The sequence below is a fragment of the Corylus avellana genome, chromosome ca10 (assembly GCF_901000735.1).
Source record: "Corylus avellana chromosome ca10, CavTom2PMs-1.0".
Taxonomy (NCBI): domain Eukaryota; kingdom Viridiplantae; phylum Streptophyta; class Magnoliopsida; order Fagales; family Betulaceae; genus Corylus; species Corylus avellana.
This window is the reverse complement of record NC_081550.1, coordinates 21,821,838-21,838,869: the sequence shown is the minus strand read 5'-3', so window position 1 is coordinate 21,838,869 and position 17,032 is coordinate 21,821,838. Positions and strand designations below refer to the sequence as shown.

Below are 17,032 nucleotides of genomic sequence, written 5' to 3'. Positions count from 1 at the left end.
AGAAATTCTTTTTAATTCACATATATGTATAACAAAAAAGATGCACCAAAAAAGGCCAGTCCTGTAATTTCACAGCCCTTCTCTCCCACCACCCTCCTTTAACCGTACTCCCCCAGCTGAAGCATCTGGCTTTGAGCTGAGCCAGCTCAACCACCATTTTCATTTTTCAGTTATCAGTTATCCATCCCCACATAGAATCTCCACATTCTCGTATGTATGATATGTATATACTATATATAGGCTTATAGCCCTTCGGAAACTGTACTCTCACGAACCCCAGTCATGAAAAAGCAGCATAGTACAATGATCGCCAACCCATTTGATCTCCTCACCGAGGAGATCGTTTTCGCAATCCTCGACCGGATAAACGATGATGCATTGACCAAGAAGTCCTTCTCTCGAGTCTGCAAGGCCTTCTACACCATCGAGTCCCGCCACCGCAGAACTCTGAGGGCTCTGCGGTCCGACCTAATACTAAGAGCGCTGAAACGGTACCGTTCTATCTCCCACCTCGACCTCTCCCTCTGCCCTCGCGTAGACGACGCGACGTTGACCCAAGTAGCGTTCGCGACGGCGGGTCGTTTGCGCTCGATCGACTTGTCGAGGTCGAGGGTCTTCACGCACCTGGGGCTGGCGAGCCTGGTGGGGACCTGTGCGGGGCTGGTGGAGATCGACCTGTCCAACCGGACGGAGCTGGGCGACTCGGCGGTTAAGGCTATAGCGGAGGCGAAGAACCTGGAGAGGCTGTGGCTGGCGAGGTGTAAAATGGTGACGGACATGGGGATTGGGTGCGTGGCTGTGGGGTGTAGGAAGCTGAGGTTGGTGTGCTTGAAGTGGTGCCTGCGGGTGAGCGATTTGGGGGTGGGCTTGATCGCTATGAAGTGCAAGGAGATTCGGAGTTTGGATCTCTCTTACTTGCCGGTAAGTTACTGTTTGGCAGCTAAGAAAGCTGAGAAAAGGAAGGGAAAAAGAAAAAAAAAAAAAAGGCTCCTTGATTAATTAAGTTTTAAGTAGTTTTCTTAGGTTATTAATTGGTTATGCATTCTAGTAGTTGAAGTTTTTTTCTTTTACCAATTGTTTGTTCAGAGAACAAACCAAGGGAAATGGGATTTTCTTTTTTTTTTTTTTTAAATAAAAAAAAAAAAAAAAAAATTGTGTTGTAGTTGTTGTTTGGTTGCTTTGTTTGATTGCACTCCATTTTGGGGTCTCTGAGTTTGCTTTGCGTTTGGGGAATTGTGCCTGTGTTGATTGATCAATTTGCTAAGCTGGAAATTTGCTAGTTTGAACAGCGGTTGATATGTAGGCAGAATGATACGAGGGTTGAAATTCAATTCTGGGTTAGATGGGAACCATGTTCTTCTTCGTGTGTGCTGTCGTTGTTGTGGTTTGATGCCGAAATTCTTTCCAATCTGATTGAATTTTCAATTCCACTGTGGGGTTTTATGGGGTTTACTTTTCTTCTAGGAGATTTGTCCTTCATATTCAGATTGGAAATATAAGTTTCTTCAAAAGTTGTCTTTAAGGGTCTATTTGAGTTTGCGATTTCCAAACGTGCGATTTCAAAATAGCAATTTTAAAATGTTCTATTTGAAAACATGATTTTTAAAACGCAGTTAAGAGATTAGTAAAATCCCAGATTGGCCTTTAAAATCGCTGTTTAACCTTTAAAATTGTGTGTTTTTACAAACGCATTCCTTTCCCTGCAATTAGAAAACGCATATTTTTTTACGTTCTCATATTGCAATTTTTTAAAAACGTACTCGAACTTAGATGATTAAGGTAATCTACTTTACAGCAAGTTGGGTTACAGTAAAATTATCTACTTACTGTGTATGATTACGCTAAACAATATGATAGCTTGCTAATTTCTTCAATGATATATTAGATAGTGGGTGATTCTTTTGCTTTGGTGGCGGTTAATGATGGTTGACCAATCATTGGTCAAAAAGTTACAGGCGATAAGAATCCACCATCTTAGCATATAAAAGCAAATTAGCCAACCACAAGTAGTGAACATTTTTTGTAATTTCTATTTCTTTATTTCATGATTGATTCGACTTTCTTATGCCTGCGGCCACCTGTTTTTCTATCTGGACTGGGTTTTCCAGTGCTAATAGAAAGAGAAGTTCCTGCAGCAGATCTTGACATAATGGAATGATATAGTAATGTGATAAGACAGAGTAGTCGATGCTTAGAATTCATCTAGTTTCATAAATTCAAAGTCTCCTTTACAATCATATGTTTTTTTATTTTAAAAAAATAAAACAAATTTCTATGCTTTGGTGCTGCAGATCACTGAGAAATGTCTTTCACCAATCATGCAACTAGAGCATCTTGAAGATTTGGTTCTTGAGGGATGCCCTGGTATGGATGATGATGGCCTTGCAACCCTCAAACATAGTTGCAAATCGCTAAAGGTACGTTTTATATTTTTCATAAGAGGAGTGCTATACATCTCAAATTTTCCTCTCAAAAGTTAATTCTCAAATGATGTGTCATCATCTCATGAGATTTATTATTTTAGAAACTGTGTCATCAATTCATGGGATGGTGACACATCATTTGGGAACAACTTTTGGGAAGGAAGTCTTGGAATATCTAGCATTTCTCTTTTCATAATTGTAATACTTTTTTTACCACTTCGATAATTTATCATGTTTTTCTGGCATGCCTATCTTTTTAGTATAACCTTTACAATATATGCCCATCCTATCAACATTTAATACATTGAACGGTCAGGATCCATTCAGTGTTATTCACTGCAGTCCTTCTCTCAACTGACGTGTCAGACTCATTTCTTTATCCTGCTTCAATTCAATGTTATTGGGATTGACATTATCCAATTTTTCATTTTTCACAGTCGCTAAATATGTCAAATTGTCCGAATGTCAGTCATGTGGGTTTGTCTTCTCTGACAAATGGCGCTGATGGCCTACAGCAGCTTATCCTAACATATGGTCCTGCTGTAAGTCTGTAAAATCTTTATGCTGATTTCCCTTAAAAAAAAAAAAAAAAAAAAAAAATTATTGCTCATTCTTTACATCCCTGTTGGTTGTTCAGGTCACCAATGATCTAGCACAATGTATGCATAGTATTTCGGGATTGCAATCAATTAAGTTAGATGGTTGTTCGGTTACAACCTCTGCAATAAAAGGAATTGGAAATTGGCTTGCCTCACTGAAGGAGCTTAGCTTAAGTAAGTGTTCAGGTGTGACTGATGAATGTCTGTCCTTCCTCTTGCAAACACACAAAGAATTGAGGAAGTTAGACATCACATGCTGCCGCAAGATAACATATGCCTCTATAGACAGCATAACAAATTCATGCACCTCCCTCACTTCTTTGAGGATGGAGTCTTGTAGTTTGGTTTCAAAGGATGCTTTTAAGTTGATTGGACAGCGTTGCCGACTCTTGGAGGAATTGGACGTTACAGATAATGATATTGACAATGAAGGTTTTGCCATGGGCCTTAGCTGTCCTTTGTTTGACTTATATTATCTGCAGATGTTTTATGCAGCTTCATTTTGCAGGTTTGAAGTCCATATCAAGATGTTCCAAACTTCTTACCTTGAAGCTTGCGATTTGCTTGAACTTAACTGATGATGGGCTTACCCATGTTGCAAATGGTTGTTCCATGCTCAAAGAACTGGATCTGTACAGGTTCGTGACTTTTCAACTCTTCACAGATTCGTATCCAATTAAAGCTGAAGCTTTGAATAAACATAAATGATGTCCTCTTCAAGCTTTCTTGGACATAAGGAGCATTGCCCCTTCCTTGTTCAATCTCAAGTTGATATTGATAATGAACCTACAGATGCTCTGATAAGGAGGAGGCCCCTGGGGTGGTGTTGTAGGGGATGTATTGAGCAATGCTTTGACAAATGACAAATCACCATGACTCTCTTTCTCATACGGCATATTATATAAACATTTAACCACAGTACAATTGACAATCCCAACTACATGTATAATGGGAAATTTACACTAGCTATTTCATTCAATAGTATAAATTTGTAGCATGTCCTGCAAAATGTTCGCAAACTGCACCGAAACAAGAGCATTATTTGGTTTAGAAAATGGTATCAATTCAAATTAATCAGAAAACCGGAACTATTGAAATTTCAATTTCATTTCATAGACTTGTTTTCATCATAATGCTAGCTCAAGTTATTATATCATAATGCCCAACATTCATTCTTAATCTATTAATCTTGTTTTCTTCCTCTTGTAGATCCTCTGGAATAACTGATGCGGGCATAGCAGCAATTGCTCATGGCTGTCCTGCACTGGAGATGATTAACATTGCCTATAATGATAAAATTACCGACAATTCGTTAACTTCTTTGTCAACATGTCTGATGTTAAAAGCACTTGAGATCCGAGGATGTCCTTCCGTCTCATCAATGGGTCTATCAGCTATTGCCATGGGATGTAGGCAACTTATGGTGCTGGACATCAAGAAGTGTGTCAACATTAATGATAATGGAATGATTCCACTTGCTCAATTTTCCCAAAACCTCAAACAGGTACTCTCCATTTCCTCTCATTGCCAGGGACATTGACCATTGCTGGCTAACTAACATTAGGTGTTAATTTCTTTTTGCTGCAGATAAACTTGTCATATTGTGCAATTACAGATGCAGGGCTCTTGGCTCTCGCCAGCACAAACCGGCTACAGAACATGACTATCTTGCACTTGGCTGGTTTGACCCCTAACGGTCTGGCCGCTGCCTTGTTGTCCTGTCAAGGGCTAACAAAAGTCAAGCTCCACAAATCCTTTAAACCATTACTTCATCAATCTATTTTTGAATTCATGGAAGCGCGTGGCTGTATCTTTCACTGGAGGGACAAAGCATTCCGGGTACGTATTTTATGGCTTAAAATTTATGTTAGTTTCTGTTGTCAAGAAGTAAGAATCCGCTCGAATCAAATGCACAGATATTAAGAGTGCATTTGGCACTGCTATCTTGCAAATCAAAAGTGCGATTTTAAACCAAATCATAAAAAAAATGTATTGTTTGAGAGTGTATTTTTAAAAGATTGCGAATTAAAAATATAATAAAATTTGCAATTTTACCAAATGTTTTAGTACGTTTTTAAAAATTACGTTTTCAAATTGCAAACTCAAATGAACCCCAAAGCAAATTGTTTCACGCTGAATCAGAGATTAAAGTCATTGTTTGACTATCATGAAGAAAAAAAAGACTGATGTAGACTTGGGTTATAATTGAAATGGCTGTTATAATCGTGGTACTCAGATTCTGTATGTATGGTTGACAGGTTGAAATAGATCCAAAAGGATGGGAGTTGCATAATGGAAGGAGTCCTGAAGCTCCATAGATTGGAGAGGAAAATAGACTTGTTTATATCACTGTTTTCGATCTCGATCTGTGCACAGTGCCTGCAGCGTGGATTCCGGAATTTTATGTAATGAAATGGATATTGGATTGCTGAAGTTATCCACTCAATGTTTGAATTGACCAAGTTTGACCTTTTGTGTTGGCTTTTCAGTTTTCATTCGTGTGTTGATTATTGAAAAGCTGTCTGCTTGGACGATTTAGCTGACTGCATGAGGTTGAGCCCATATCTTAGACCAGCCAAGGGGAAGTCAAGGTTAGGCAAGAGCTCCATTAATTAGGTTCAGGCTTTGGCTCAGCTCAGTTCAGGTGTGAAAAAACTGAAAACTGGCTTCATATGGGCTTATTCAAACGCTCACTTCTCAATATAAAATTGGGAAAAAAAAAAAAAAAAAAAATCTCTACGATCCGCATGATTGGCTAAACCTTTTTATTCAACATTTTTGACTTTGACTGCATGCATAGAATTTTTTTTTTTTTTTTTTTTTTGGCCTTTTTTTGTGTCTGGTCAATGGCACTCATGGACTATTTTGAGGCTAGCAAAAGTTTTTTTGTAGCATTCTTGCCTCGGGTCCTGACTTTTGATTTATATTTAAATCATAGCATCAAAGACTCTAAAAGCTAATGACTTTGGAAAGTGTTGGTGAAATTTGTATTATCACTTTAAAAGAATTAGTTGAAGAGCAATTGGGGTTCCTTAGTGCATTTAAAGTTTTAAAAATGTGTGCATATGATTATCTAAACTAAATGCATTTTACGGTTGAGTTACCATGCTTCTCCACATTTGGAGAAGTATTGTGCATCGAGGCATAAGTATCTTATGATGTTCTCTCTCTCACCCTCTCTTTCTCTATTCATTTCTCTCTATCTCGTTCTCATCGAAGAGCCAAGTATATGTTTGGAAAATGAAATACAAGAAGGAATAAACAAATAATATTTAAAGATATAAAGAATGAATATTTAATTGAATGTAGAGTGCAGTTTAAAAATTATTATATAAAATTGAAAAAAAAAAAAAAAAATCTAGCTTTTGGTTACCTCTTTTAGATAGAAATACAGAGAATCCATTTTTGTGAATGCTTAAAATCACTTATAAAATTCAGTCTTATTTAATAAATAACCAATATAGGACTTATAAAGTCGACTCTCATTTAACACCTATGGACGTTTTTATAACTCATAAGTGGGCGATTCATCTTCACACCGTAAAACATTAAATTAACATTTTGGGATGTCACAACTATTTTTTGCCGAAAAATAGTTTTAATAAAAAACAGTATTTTAGGAACATAATTAAATTTTCTCTATTTAGTTGAGCTCTAAAAAATGATTGAATTGTTTTGTTTATACTAATCACGCACCTAAAACAACTTGAAATCGGAAGCAACCAAGAACTCTCAAAAACTTCATACAACACATCTCTATCGAAATCCAATCCTAAACCTATTTTATTATTATTATGAATTATTTTTTTAGCAATACATGGGAAGAGGGAGGGGGAAAGTCCAAAACGTAGTTCAATTATAAAAAGATTAGTACTTGACAATGACACCAACCTCAATCTTTTTCTTAATCTCCAAGACACCATCATCATCCTCGACAAGGCAAGCTTGGGCAACAAGCATGACTCCCTCATTGTCCTCCCAAGGACTTGTAAGGCTCTATCGTAATGACGGTTTTTTTTTTTAGAACGTATTTTATTCCATTTTTTAATAATATTCACCATATAATGAAGTCCAAATGTTACTCTAGAATAACACCTTGTAGAGTAACTAAAAACACCCCTAGAATAAGAATAATGCTCAAAAGGTTATATGGAATAAAATAAAATTGCTGCGTCTTTGGAGATGACTATAAGGTCATATTGATAATGTTAATGAAATCATTTCAAATGTCTAAATTGATTCGATTTGACGGTTACAGACCATAACCACTATATCTTACTTAATAGCTACCCAAGGGAGCCATTGAACACTCTCCAATGGCAAAATTGACTTTGATGAGCCATTTAAAATGTCCAGTTCGATTAAAGTCTCAAGATATGCTTCAATCGATTGTACTATGTTCAATGGAGCCCGTAAACATGATGTGAGCGATGTTCCTACCGCTCTTCTGCATTACTCAAGTTATAGTTAAAGTGAGAAAGATAACTTATCAAAGTGTTTGGCTTTACTTTTTATAGTCGATGTGGGACAAACGTTTCTCCATCTATACACAACAAAATTTTGGAAGATTGAAATAATTGATGTAAATCTTAAGTTTTAACCCAAAAAAAAAAAAAAAACTTTCATAATTATTTGAAATACCCATTTATTAAAATAAATAATTTTTTATTTATTTTAATAAAATCTAACACCACAACTATCTTTTGGCTTTGTATATCTTAAGTCCATTGGTGATTCATTGTCATTCATACATAATTTTGTTTAGAGCACATTTTTCTTTTATTTTTGTCTCATTATGCAAACATCATAGGTTGCAATAGCCCTTGGATTAACCCTTGTAAAAAAGAAAAAAAAAAAAAAAAATTGAAAAGCTACTACATCATATAAATATTGAGATAAGTATGTGGTATATAATATTTGTCTTTTGTTTATAGTTGTCTTTAGTTTCATTTCCATCAATCGTGGTCCCGTCACCTCATATCATTTTTATGACTTTTGCTCCTGTTATCATTTGCTTATATTTGCTTATATGTGCCCTACTTGTCTAAGTTAGGAACATGGCACATTGTGGCGAGATTTTACAAGGTGGGCATTACTGATTTACAGATACTAATTGAAATTACATGGTTTTAATGTCGATGCTTTTGTTACTAGGAATAGCGATGTTGATAAGTGATGCTATTTTTCTGCCTAATTGAGATCCCATACAATACTCTATGGTATTGAACGGGGTGCAATAACTCGAATTTGGGTTGTTTGTTTTAAATAAGCGTTTCACAATATTGTCACGTCATCTACCATGCCCATTAAAAAAAAAAAAATTGCATATAATTTTTTAGCCGCATCTCCTCCCTTAACTTCTTTGCCACCTCCCCACCACCATTGAGTTCCTATCTTGCTATAGACATGATCGAACCACCCTATAGCAAAAAGTTAAAACTTTTAGACAATTACCTTGCGAAAAAGGTCATCGGTGGCAGAATGAAAGGGGCGGCCATTAAAGACGGTGCAATAATGATGACCTTGGAATCTTCGAATGGGGTTTGTCAACAAAGGAAATTTCATAATCCTTTTGCAAGAATTTAAGAGAGGGAAATATATAGAGGCCGTCAAAAGAGTAGAGTTGGGTTTGGTAAACAAAGTTGTCGAAAAATTGGGGAGGTGGGGGAACCACCCATTTTGGCATATGGTTGGCTTGATCGCTCTCTAAAAATCAAGTAGAGATGACGCAACTACTCTATTGGATTTGTTGTTTAATTTCAAAGTTTGAACCGTACAATAACTTTTAAAATGAATTGCCTAAATTATAGCTGTTGCATTGCACGTGATCTCAATCCATTTTCTCCCTCATTATATTTTGGTCCGGAACAAATAGGAAAACGGTGAGATCTGAATGCTAAGCTAATTAAACAAGGCACCGATCATTTGGTGATCATGCACCTACGTGTTAGCTTATGTCATATGATATCTTTTATATATCTAAAGTTATGTCATATGATATCCATTCATCCTATTAATTATATTATCTAATTAGCCGACAAAAGAGAAAAAAAAAAAAAATAAATAAAAAAATCTATAAATATAGGGAAGCACCTTGCTTGCATCTGTCCAAGAGGAAATTGAAACCTAAAATGCTACAAAAATAGGGAAGACATCAACAAAGACAAGCTTTACACATGTACAGATGTAATGCTTCCCCTTTCTATTCCTCAAAATTTGGCTGCTCAAGGTTAATAATACAAATTATATTTTTATTTCACTTTATTAATATCTTAGATTCTTAATGTCAATTAACTAATTTAACTTCTAGATTTTTTTTGTTTTTGTTTTTGTCTTTTAATAGAAGCGTATTCAAGGTTTGATTGGCACTGCATAATGAGATAAAAGTAAAATAAAAGTGTGAATTTTTGTAGGGTTGTCAATTCTTATTGCTGCGTCAGGTCAAATCACGGGTCAACCTTAACACTACCTATTTAATTAAATGGGTTAAAACCTTCAACCAAAACACGACTCGTTTAAATAAGCGGGTAACATGACATGACCCTCATAACCCTTTAATAATAAATATAGGGTGTTGGGTTGACCTAAACACGACCCATGCGACCCATTTTGACCTGCATATAAATTTAAATACTACAAAGACAAAACTAAAATCCTGCACTATTTTTTCTTAATATACAATGCTTAAACACTACTCGAGACTTACATACTACAATCAAGCTCAAAAGTTTATAATTAAATACTACAAGTAGTGCTAGTAATTACAATAGTGTTGTTGAGACTTACATGCATTTCTAAATGTTTTATTAAAAATGCATAAGTGTTGTAAGTGCACTTGTGAGTGTTGTGTCACACATTAAGAAAATATAAAAGAAAATAGTGTTTAATATACCTAAGTGGTCCTTAGCCCATTAGCTTAGACTTTTGGGTTAGAGTTGTGTTTAACTATATATATTAATGTAATCTTGGTAAAAACTCCATAATCGCTTTATCTCCCAAAGAGATGATGCTAGTGTGCTTGTGAAGTACTTTTAACCTTTTACTCTTTTAGGTTCAATCGTAAACATAATATCTTATATTTTATACAAGTTATACTGATCACCCACGTGTTAAGTAAGTAGACCCGTAATTTACCTGTTTAGCAAACCAATTTTTCTTTTGGGTCAATCCGAATTGACCCAAACCCGATTACACAAAACCCTAAATTACTAAATTTGTATTAATGACATATCAAGTATTATTTGAGTTTTGTCAAATATTGCCCGCTTAAATTAAGCTTTATTTTTCTTCTCCTTTTTTGTTTGTAATGATTTTTGTGCCAAATTTGGAAGAGAAAAGTCTCCAAAAGGCAATGTGGAAGCATTGCTAAAGACGGGGGACATGGAAATCTCATTCTCATAGGCTCAATCGTGAACTCCCCCAACTTGATACTCCATGAGCTTTTTCCCACTAAAAAATCCATAGCTTTTTCCACAACGAGAATTCATATGCCTTTCTCTGGATCCTATGGGAAAACAGATAATAATTGCCCCTTTTGACGCGTTGAGTCTGATAGATCTTCTAGAATGTACGACTTTACTTACATTTACATCTATACTTATGGGTTAAGGCCCAAACAGATGGTGACATAAATATCTTCTAAAAATATCACAAAATATTAAGGACGTCCAAAGGAGCTCATAGCGATATCATAACCGTTAATTTTTGGATGGTCGTGATTAAACGATTTGGCAATTTGATTTGATTTGATTTAAATAGTAAGACACTTTTAAGGTGGATTTAACGTTAGTAAAGTTAATTGTAAGATTAAATTAAGTTTGATATAAACGTTGAAATTAAGTGATCGTTACCGGTGGTTATGCACGTTGTTTAGTGAGTGACTCGTGGGTTAGGGCCAAGTTTGCCATTGGGCCAACGGGCCCATATTTGGGCCCATTAGACCTTACTGCATTCTAGGTAGACCAACTTGATTATGAAAAAAAAAAAAAAAAAAAAAAATATAATTGTAAGCTTTTGAGTTTTGATGCCGTGTAAGTAATATTAAACATTGAATAACTTTACCAATAAAACATGAAAAGATATACGTTTCCCATTGAATAAAAGTTTTGAGTGTTATTAGTCTATTATAAATTAACGTGAGAATTCATTTCATACACTAATTATCATTTTAAAGGGTCAAATTTTTCACATAGATAAAAGTCAATCTTGATTAACCCTTCTCAATTGATTTATTTACTTATTTATATTTTATGAGGAAATCTCAACTAACCACGTGTCAAAGTCCAAACATAAGAAAGTGCATAATCAAGTGTAATCATCATATAATTGCTAATCAGAAAACACGTACGCACGCTCACACAGCATCCCTTCCCTCGCAGAAAAGAACAGCTTCGTACCAATCAGAAAGAGATCCCAGTGTAAGCCGCCACCCAGTCAAACCCACGAGTTTTGACCCAAAAAAAAGAAAAAAAAAAAAGAAAAAAAAGAAAAGAAAAGAGCATTTTATTTTCATAAAGTGCCAAAAAAGAAAAAAGAAAAAAGAATTCCACGGTCAAACCTCCACCTTAGTTTCCCAGAAGCCTCACCTAATGAGAAAAAACAAAAGCCAATGGGAAACTTGCAATATACGTGACCAACTTCTTCTTCTCCTTCTCATTATCTTATAGCCTTTTTTTCTATTACCATAAAAACCTTTTGTTTCCTCTCTGTCCTCTGCTCTCTCCCTCTCTTTCTCTCTCTTTCCATGGCCTCCTCGTCTGGGAGCTTGGACACCTCGGCTAACTCGCACCCAACAAGCTTCACTTTCTCGACCCACCCATTCATGACCACCTCGTTTTCCGACCTGCTTGCCTCATCCTACGATGATGAATCTAACAACAACAACAACAACACAGAGAACAAGCAATTTCGTGGGCTGTCGGAGCGTATAGCCGAGAGAATGGGGTCGGGTGTGCCTAAGTTCAAGTCGATACCACCTCCTTCTTTGCCCATTTCTCCGCCTGCTGTGTCTCCCTCTTCCTACTTTGCTATCCCCGCTGGGATGAGCCCGGCTGAGCTCTTGGACTCCCCTGTTCTTCTCAACAGTTGTAACGTAAGTGTTCTGTAAGAAAGTTTCTGTTTTTGGTTGCTTTCTGTGATCAAAAGCTGAGAAAAATTGAGGGGAATTGTGAAAGGAAGAGAGAAACTAAATATGTTCCAAGGCTGAGCTAGCTTTTATGCTCTTCTATTTCAAAGGAAATGAAAGAAAACTCTACTCTCAACTCAGTCAAATTGTTGTGGGAGACTTGAGTTGACTTTGAGTTTTTCTTCATTTTCATTGTCAAGTTTTTCTCTTTCAAAATTCTGTATTCAAATTGCTATAATATGTGCTTCTAAATTAAGTAATGGGCTTTGTTTTGGGTTCCTGAATACGTGGTTGAATTTTATCATGCTCTTCTAATTTTGGTATCATAATTGGTTGATGGGTTTTTCTCCCTCTTTGCTCTCGTGCACAGATTCTGCCTTCTCCAACGACAGGAACATTCCCAGCTCAGGGCTTCCAGTGGAAGAGCAATTCTGACAATAATCGGCAGAATGTTAAACAGGAAGACAAAAACTACTCAGATTTCTCTTTCCGAACCCAAAACAGGCCCCCTTTATCATCAACAACAACAAATTTCCCGTCTTCAAATACCACAATTCAAACTGTAAACAAGCAACACATTTCAAACATGCAAGTCCAGGTTAATTTCTTTGTTTTTCTCGGTTTAATTAACAATCTTTTCATTTGTTAAAACTTTTTCAGTCACAGCAACAACCATGGACTTTCCAAGAACCCACCAAGCAGGATGAATTTTCCTCGGGGAAGAATATGGTAAAAACAGAATTCGGTTCTATGCAGAGCTATTCCCCTGAGTTTTCCACCATACAGACCAACACTCAGGCAAACACCAACGGCAGGTCCCAATCAGATTATGGAAATTACCACCAGCAGCCTCAGACACTCAACAAAAGGTCTGATGATGGATACAATTGGAGAAAATATGGTCAAAAACAAGTGAAAGGAAGCGAAAATCCAAGAAGTTATTACAAGTGCACATACCCCAATTGCCCTACAAAGAAGAAGGTTGAGAGGTCCTTAGATGGACAAATTACTGAGATAGTTTACAAGGGTAGTCATAACCATCCCAAGCCTCAGTCTACAAGGAGATCCTCCTCATCATCATCAGCTCTTCATGCAATTCAGGCGTCTAATGCTGCCACCCCTGAAATTCTTGATCAGTCATTTGCCGCACATGGTAACGGACATATGGATTCGGTTGCGACCCCGGAGAACTCTTCGATATCAATAGGGGATGAGGATTTTGATCAGAGTTCTCAAAAGAGTAAGTCCGCAGGGGAGGACTTTGATGAAGATGAGCCTGATGCCAAAAAATGGTAAATTTTTTAACTTAGTTTGTGTAAAAAGTAGTTTTGTATATATGGTTAACTGGGTTTAGTCTGATAATTATATTTTCCCTCAATTTTCCAGGAAAAAGGAGGGTGAAAATGAAGGTCTTTCTGCACCTGGGAGCAGAACAGTGAGAGAACCTAGAGTTGTAGTTCAGACAACTAGTGATATAGATATTCTAGATGATGGATACAGGTGGAGGAAATATGGGCAGAAAGTGGTAAAGGGTAATCCAAATCCAAGGTAGCGCTTACTTTTCATTCTTTCTCAAGCAAAATCTGTGTTTTTGTTAGATTCTGGTATAGAGTTTCTTTAATGGGAATGCTTATTTATTGATTTGATTTCTTGCTCACTTTTCTGCTTCAGCATAGATATCAAGTTAGCATTAAGTTGAAGTGTTTTTGAGGTTCTGATTTATACATATGCATGACTTGTAGGAGCTACTACAAATGCACACATCCAGGATGTCCAGTGAGAAAGCATGTCGAGCGAGCGTCACATGATCTGAGGGCAGTGATCACAACCTATGAGGGGAAGCACAACCATGATGTTCCTGCAGCCCGTGGCAGTGGTGGCCATTCTGTCAATAGGCCTTTGCCAAGCAACAATATGAACGACAACAATGCAGCCACAGCAATTAGGCCATCGGCCATTACCCATCACACTAACAATTCTATGAACAACACTCTTCACAATCTAAGACTACCAGCATCTGAAGGGCAAGCACCCTTCACCCTGGAGATGTTGCGGAGCCCCGGGAGCTTCGGCGGATTCTCGGGATTCGGGAACCCAATTGGTTCATACATGCCCCAACCACAAGGCACAGACAATGTGTTTTCTGGAGCCAAAGAAGAACCAAGAGATGACATGTTCTTCGAATCATTGCTTGCATAGTTATTGGGAGGTTTGGACTTTGGAGGGAATAGGATCTCAGATTAATAAGAAGCGCAGGTTCATTTCATTTATTGCATTTTTTTGTTTGTTCTGTTGTAGTAAATATATATATATTTCCACAGGAGGGATATATTGTTCTTGTATATTCAAAACTGTATGTGATAGATAAGGTTCTTCACTTATTTTTTTATTGGTTTGAGGCCCATTCTTGGCTAGAATTGAAGAGCCTCAATTCACTTTTTGTTATCACACCTGTTAGTGATTTTTTTCGTTCCTAGTAAAGCAAGGAAAGTTGTTTATGTTGCTGGGGGCAAGAATGAATCAAAAACATGTACTTGTTTTGAGTGGCAAGAGGAAAGACTGATACAACTTTTTGAGTGTTTTTTTTGCTTTTTGTTATAAAAAAAGTATTCTAAAGTATTTTGTTAATCCTATTATTTGAAAAGCATTGTCGTTTAAAAAGCATTCTCAAACGAGACCACCATACAAGAATGAGAAATCATTATATAATTAAACTTGGATAATCTAAAAAGCATGTTCTAGACTCTGATTGCCTTTCTTTTCTCTTAAACAGTCTGAATTTTAGAACAAAAATAATCTAGTGGGTCCAAAGGGAATACAAGGCCATTGGTTGTTGATTAGGGATGCATTTGTCAGCAGTTATAGATCTGAATGGAGGTTTGAATGAGTCAAAATAGTGCAGCTGGGGATTACTTGTTGGCATGGTACCCAAGCTGGTCAAGGTCAACTTTATATAGTTCCAGAAGGACCCTTCTGGGTTGCATCCAATTTCCCATGGTGGTAGGGCCATCTTCATCTTTAACGAAATGACTGTAATCACCCTCTGTCCACGTTCATTGAATAGACATCGAGAGCATGGTAGCGTGGTAAATTGACTAAATTCAATAAATGGTATGATAAGAATGAGACATTTGCGTGCCGCTCACGGTGCATTTAAACCCAACTCGGAGGCCGATGCCTCCCCGTCCTGCCTACCCACCGACCTAAAACATTAGGCAAAAATCATATTCCTTAAATAAATCCAACATTATTTTTGCCCACTGGTTTTTTTTTTTTTTTTTTTTTTTTTTTGTCTTGTTCACTGTCTGCTGCCTAACTTTCTCTTTGTAATTTTTCGGCCCATTGGTTCCTTTTTCCTCCCTTTCAGGAGGGGAAATACAAGCTTTTAGCTCAAATTGAAAGGTTGGAAATCACATTTTTATTTTATTGTTTTTGTATTTTGTTGATGTGTTTAAGTTCTTCTGCTTATTGGGATAAGTGTTTTTTTTTTTTTTTCACAAAATAATATCAACGTAAGATGAGAAAAATACGAGGATGAATCGTAGGGTTAAAATATTTTAGACCTAAATGAGTGTTCACATTGGGGTTGTTTTATTGTAGTGCAATAAAATATCCCTATTACACGGGGATCTCCGTCCGATATATAGATCCAAAACCATAACTTATGCTTTTGATTTATGTTGGCGACTCCATATATTATATAAATGTTTCATTAGGCTATTTAAATCAATATTTGTTTTTATAACAAAAGTTCAAGTTGGTATCACATCATCAATCTATTAATATAGTCCTAATGTAACCATAAAATAATGGTTAAAGAAAATCCAAGTGGACGTTATCCTAAGATGTTATTTGATAGGCAGGCAAGACGCCAAGAGGGGAGGGATTTCTGGGGAGGCTAGATAATTTTATTTTTTATTTTTTATTTTTTTTATAGGAGAGTGGAAGGCATATATTGGAGGGCCAGCATTAGAAGACAATAAGAAACCCTAGGAATTTATTTTAAGATCTAGGTCCCTATTGATTTTTCCATCCCTTTATGGCAACTACTTGGAGAGTAGAAAGAGTTGTGTTGTCTGATGTTAGAGTCACCCCCACAAGCCCTCCACCATTAATTTTCAAGGAATTGAGACTCTTTTGATCTCTATCTTCATACTTGTCCCTTCTGTAATTAATCTATAAGAATGAATTTATGCAGGCATCATCAAACAAGTAAAGGGGTGTTTGCTTGTAGGGTGGCTATAACTAGAACTTTAATTTGAATAGATTGGATTCTATTGACTTTTTGATCTATATATACGTGATGTTGTTAAGTAAACGTTTTCTATTTTTTGACAATTGTTTTAGGGTTACGTTATTTGTTATATTAATGGATTGATAATGTTTGTGTAGTGATTGCATCCCAAGCACTGGAAGTGAACACTGAAAAAAGAAAGAAGACATAAAGTTAGACAAGTTTGTGAGATGTCTGACAGAACCACTTTCAATGCTTAAGTCAGTAAGAGTAGAAGATAAAGTAAATCGACCAAAATTTAAAAAAGGGAATAGAGATGTATGCCTAGTGAATGGTCCTCCCCTCACTATATAGATTTTACTGTTCTCGTCTCTCCTTGGTGGACAAGGATCCTCTCCAGTCCAAAATGAACTGGAGAGGATCCAGTTCATGGCTAGGATCTATTCTTAGAGATCATAAGGCTATCGACCTGCCACGTGGCACATTAAAAAAAAATTATTATTTTATTATTTTACTTTTAAAAATAAATAAAAAACAAAAAACAAAAATATAAAAAAAAGAAGGCTGGCCGGCCACCCCATGTTGGCCGGTTGGGGGTGGCCGAAGCCACCCCTATGGCCCTTGGGGGTGGCCGAACCACCCCCAAGGGCCA

At 36.6% G+C, this 17,032-nt stretch overlaps 2 protein-coding genes across 3 annotated transcripts; both read left to right on the top strand.

Annotated features, from left to right (window-relative positions):
• The first annotated feature begins 104 nt into the window (after positions 1-104).
• On the top strand, positions 105-5,705 carry LOC132163663 (F-box/LRR-repeat protein 3-like). 2 transcript variants are annotated; one of them, XR_009438323.1, is made up of 9 exons: positions 105-921; positions 2,292-2,417; positions 2,861-2,965; positions 3,061-3,454; positions 3,531-3,660; positions 4,232-4,526; positions 4,610-4,861; positions 5,281-5,427; positions 5,512-5,705. XR_009438323.1 is itself a non-coding variant. In XM_059574030.1 (8 exons), exons 1-8 carry the CDS (start codon positions 283-285, stop codon positions 5,338-5,340), a joined length of 2,001 nt encoding a protein of 666 aa, XP_059430013.1. In that variant the 5' UTR covers positions 105-282; the 3' UTR covers positions 5,341-5,496. The 2 variants fall into 2 exon arrangements, 1 of the variants encoding a protein (XP_059430013.1); XM_059574030.1 differs by lacking the exon at positions 5,512-5,705 and having other exon boundaries at positions 5,281-5,496.
• Positions 5,706-11,698: 5,993 nt separating this feature from the next.
• Positions 11,699-14,725, top strand: LOC132164269 (WRKY transcription factor WRKY24-like). Its single transcript, XM_059574748.1, has 5 exons — positions 11,699-12,113; positions 12,517-12,708; positions 12,807-13,438; positions 13,533-13,694; positions 13,889-14,725. The coding sequence occupies exons 1-5, from the start codon at positions 11,766-11,768 to the stop codon at positions 14,343-14,345; spliced, it is 1,791 nt and encodes a 596-aa protein (XP_059430731.1). The 5' UTR covers positions 11,699-11,765; the 3' UTR covers positions 14,346-14,725.
• The last annotated feature ends 2,307 nt before the right edge of the window (positions 14,726-17,032 follow it).